Below are 5,000 nucleotides of genomic sequence, written 5' to 3'. Positions count from 1 at the left end.
CCCGACGGTGTCATTCTTTCCCCACCGGTGTCATTTTCCCCCCACCGGTGTCATTTTTTCCCCGCCGGTGTCATTTTTTCCCCGTCGGTGTCATTTTTTCCCCACCGGTGTCAACAATACATGCGATCGTCATCTGTCTCATGGGTTCTGCGTTCTCCGACGAGGTTCTAACCACCCTAATCTGGGCTCGTTCCTGAACCGCAGGCGAGTGACAAATGGAACAACATCTTCCTCCAGAACACAGTACGCGAAGGTGTCTCAGGGATGGAACACCTTAAGAGGCTTCTCCCTTCGCGGCAATGTCGCCCCACGCCCACGGTCCGGGATTGCCCCCACGCCTACGGTCCGGGATTGGCCCCACGCCCACGGTCCGGGATTGCCCCCACGCCCACGGTCCGGGATTGCCCCCACGCCCACGGTCCGGGATTGCCCCCACGCCCACGGTCCGGGATTGCCCCCACGCCCACGGTCCGGGATTGCCCCCACGCCCACGGTCCGGGATTGCCCCCACGCCTACGGTCCGGGATTGGCCCCACGCCCACGGTCCGGGATTGGCCCCACGCCCACGGTCCGGGATTGGCCCCACGCCCACGGTCCGGGATTGGCCCCACGCCCACGGTCCGGGATTGCCCCCACGCCCACGGTCCGGGATTGGCCCCACGCCCACGGTCCGGGATTGGCCCCACGCCCACGGTCCGGGATTGCCCCCACGCCCACGGTCCGGGATTGGCCCCACGCCCACGGTCCGGGATTGCCCCCACGCCTACGGTCCGGGATTGGCCCCACGCCCACGGTCCGGGATTGGCCCCACGCCCACGGTCCGGGATTGGCCCCACGCCCACGGTCCGGGATTGCCCCCACGCCCACGGTCCGGGATTGGCCCCACGCCCACGGTCCGGGATTAGCCCCACGCCCACGGTCCGGGATTGCCCCCACGCCCACGGTCCGGGATTGCCCCCACGCCCACGGTCCGGGATTGCCCCCACGGTTCGGGATTGCCCCCACGCCCACGGTCCGGGATTGCCCCCACGCCCACGGTCCGGGATTGCCCCCACGCCCACGGTCCGGGATTGCCCCCACGCCCACTGTCCGGGATTGCCCCCACGCCCACGGTCCGGGATTGCCCCCACGCCCACGGTCCGGGATTGCCCCCACGCCCACGGTCCGGGATTGCCCCCACGCCCACGGTCCGGGATTGCCCCCACGCCTACGGTCCGGGATTGCCCCCACGCCCACGGTCCGGGATTGGCCCCACGCCCACGGTCCGGGATTGCCCCCACGCCCACGGTCCGGGATTGCCCCCACGCCCACGGTCCGGGATTGGCCCCACGCTCACGGTCCGGGATTGCCCCCCCGCCCACTGTCCGGGACTGCCCCCACGCCCACGGTCCGGGATTGGCCCCACGCCCACGGTCCGGGATTGCCCCCACGCCCACGGTCCGGGATTGCCCCCACGCCCACGGTCCGGGATTGCCCCCACGCCTACGGCCCGGGATTGCCCCCACGCCCACGGTCCGGGATTGCCCCCACGCCCACGGTCCGGGATTGCCCCCACGCCCACGGTCCGGGATTGCCCCCACGCCTACGGTCCGGGATTGCCCCCACGCCCACGGTCCGGGATTGCCCCCACGGTTCGGGATTGGCCCCACGCTCACGGTCCGGGATTGCCCCCACGCCCACGGTCCGGGATTGCCCCCACGCCCACGGTCCGGGATTGGCCCCACGCCCACGGTCCGGGATTGCCCCCACGCCCACGGTCCGGGATTGCCCCCACGCCCACGGTCCGGGATTGCCCCCACGCCCACGGTCCGGGATTGCCCCCACGCCCACTGTCCGGGATTGGCCCCACGCCCACGGTCCGGGATTGCCCCCACGCCCACGGTCCGGGATTGCTCCCACGCCCACGGTCCGGGATTGCCCCCACGCCCACGGTCCGGGATTGCCCCCACGCCCACGGTCCGGGATTGCCCCCACGCCCACGGTCCGGGATTGCCCCCACGCCCACGGTCCGGGATTGCCCCCACGCCCACGGTCCGGGATTGCCCCCACGCCCGTCGCCGCCCATTCGGGGTCCCCGGACGTCGAGGCGTGTCGCTTGCTTATTCAGCGAGCGCGGCCGAGCGAAAGACTAATCACAACTCCTGCCTTGAGAGATGGGCCGATATATCAGGGCTATTGACACTGAACACAATTCTATCCGATACACTTTCCCGGCAACCCGCGAATTGAACGGCGCCGGGGAATCGAAGCCCGCAGTGCTGTAGCCTGCCGTAAGGGCGCTGATTACGGCAGCGGGATTATCATCAGTCTAAGTAAATTGTGATTTTTAGGTCCCAGCGGATCCGGGACTCGAAACCCCGCGATGGACGGCGCCCTCGAACCGGCCTCTGCAGGATCCGTAATCACAGGCTGCAAATAAAAAGCTGTTTTGCTAAATGATATCACTGCTGGAATGCGATTGTGGTGGGCGGGCGGGCGGCGGGCGGGCGGGGAGGGTGGGCGAGGGAGCGAGGGCGGCTCGGCAGGCAGGCACATGCGGGCTGGACGAAGGACGAACGAAGGCCGGTTAGGAGTGCATAGCAATGGCCTGGCCGCTGTCGGGGTTCGTCGGGGTCCGTCGGGCTGGGCCGGATGGTCTGCGGCGGTCGATTCGGAAGGGAAACCAACTTCTTTTAAGAAAATGAAAAGAACAGCCGCGTGGTGATAATGACATGATTCCCGTCACCTTCATTATCCTTTCTATGGTCGTCAATACCATCACACTCAAGGCCCATCGCCACCACCATCACCACCATCACCAGCACCCAAATCATCGCACTTTCTCCCCCTCTCCCCAACCCATTCCCTCCCCTCCCCCGACCCCCTTCTGCAACCCACCGACGGAGGCCGAACCGACGCGCCTCGACCCGAACTCGCGGCGCCCGGGTTAAGTGGCGGTTGTGCCTCGGCGAGCGGACTGGACTGTCTCTGTCGGCCGCCGATGGAACTGCCGTCGCATCTATCATCCGACGCGTCCCGACCGGCCGACTGCGAGGCTCGGCGGACGCTATCATTTGATGCGCCACCCGATGCTTAGCTGCGCGGTAAGTGGGGTCTGCGCGCACACGGCGATGCACACGCGCACGCACATGGGCATGGACTACAACACACACATGTACGTATAGACAAACATACGGCATATGTATATATATATATATATATATATATATATATATATATATATATATATATATATATATATATATATATATATATATATATATGTATGTGGAAGAAAAACCCACAATGCACAAACTAGATTTATTGAGGAAAGTGAGACAACAGTTTCGGAATCGTACTCGATGCGTGTGTGTGTGTAGGTGAATCAATCTCTCTTCCTCTCTCTCTCTCTCTCTCTCTCTCTCTCTCTCTCTCTCTCTCTCTCTCTCTCTCTCTCTCTCTATATATATATATATATATATATATATATATATATATATATATATATATATATATATATATATATATGTACATATACACACTTATACATACATATATATATGTATGTGTATATGTGTTTGTGTATGTATGTAAGTATGTATGTAAATATGTGTGTGTGTGTATCTATGTGTGTATGTCTAATAAAGAAGTCAATAGATATAGATATTCGTAGTGAGAGATAAAAAAGAAGAAGAAAAAAAGTTAATGAATAGATAAATAGACGTGTGAGAGTTTGATTTTGTGTAATTATGTATGTATAGCCAAGTTTGTGCTTCTGCATGTTTGTGAGCACGCGCTCGTGTGTGCACGTGTGTGTGTGTGTGTGTTTGCGTGTGTGTGTGTGTGTACGTTTACATGTACGTCAGTCGATGCGTTTACACACACGCACAAACATACATGTGATCATTAGCCTCCAATCTGTAAATACAGTTTAACATTCTCCCACGAGCATATCTGAGCATATGGCCCCGTTACTCCCGTTCTCAAGTCCCTTTCCCAGGGGACGTCCGTGGAAAACGTCGTCCAAGGAGCATATGGTCGCCTCCCGAATGATATACGATATGTGTAATAAGTATCATTTAATGTGTGAGGCAAATAACTTCATGTTTGTGTGTGATTTAAAGTGGCCACATCAGGCACGGCCCGTAGTCTTGGTCGATTCATATCTATTATGCTTATCCAGGCTGTACACTTTACTTGTACTACAGCACCCCGCATTATGACGTACATCACCGCTTGTACAGCTACTTCTCTTCACTTTGTGCAGCCGAAAGCCTTTGATATCAAAGCGATTCGAAACTGACCTGGGATTTTTTCTGTTTTTTTTTTTTTTTTTTTTTTGGGGGGGGGGGAACAAAATGAAACTGTTACTTAAGTTGGTTTTACAATCTTCGGTAACTCGGGATTTCTCATTATCCAATTTGAGGAGATAAAAAGCAGAATTTTGCATATGATTGCAAGTTGCTTGAGGAAGGGATCGATGGGCGGAACCGATCCAATCTCCTACTTGTGTTTTGCATGTGCTTGACCATCTGCTTCCTCGGGTCACCTAGCGAGCATGTTGTCCACGGAGGTTGCAACGATACTGCATGATCTGAGTTGCATGAGAGAGGGAGACATTCTGTATCTCTGTCTTTCCCTCTGTCGTTATTTATTTATCTCTGGTTATCTCTCGATCTCTCGTAGTTTCTTCTTCTCTCCATCTCTCTCTCTTTATCTATCTATCTTGCAGGCTCTTCTCTCCATCTCTCTCTCTCTCTCTGTCTCTGTCTCTCTCTCTCTCTCTCTCTCTCTCTCTCTCTCTCTCTCTCTCTCTCTCTCTCTCTCTCTCTCTCTCTCCCTCTCTCTCTCTCTCTCTCTCTCTCTCTCTCCCTCTCTCTTCCCTCTCTTCCCTCTCTCTCTCTCTCACTCTTCCCCCTCTCTCTCTTTCACTCTCTCCCCTCTCTCTCTCTCACTCTTCCCTCTCTCTCTCTCTCCCTTTCCCTCTTTCTCTCTCACTCCATCTTCCCCTTCTTCTCCCT

At 57.5% G+C, this 5,000-nt stretch overlaps 1 protein-coding gene across 1 annotated transcript; it reads left to right on the top strand.

Moving 5' to 3' along the window:
* Positions 1 to 299: 299 nt before the first annotated feature.
* LOC113810459 (MAPK-interacting and spindle-stabilizing protein-like) lies at positions 300 to 905 on the top strand. Its single transcript, XM_027362136.2, has one exon. The coding sequence runs from the start codon at positions 300 to 302 to the stop codon at positions 903 to 905; it is 606 nt and encodes a 201-aa protein (XP_027217937.2).
* The last annotated feature ends 4,095 nt before the right edge of the window (positions 906 to 5,000 follow it).

The sequence above is a fragment of the Penaeus vannamei genome, chromosome 26 (assembly GCF_042767895.1).
Source record: "Penaeus vannamei isolate JL-2024 chromosome 26, ASM4276789v1, whole genome shotgun sequence".
NCBI lineage: Eukaryota > Metazoa > Arthropoda > Malacostraca > Decapoda > Penaeidae > Penaeus > Penaeus vannamei.
Note: the sequence above shows the minus strand (reverse complement) of the source record. Positions and strands in the feature narration are given on the sequence as shown.

Bases quoted from the DNA above. Each gene is read 5' to 3' on its own strand.
- LOC113810459 (XM_027362136.2), top strand. From the start codon at position 300: ATGTCGCCCCACGCCCACGGTCCGGGATTGCCCCCACGCCTACGGTCC.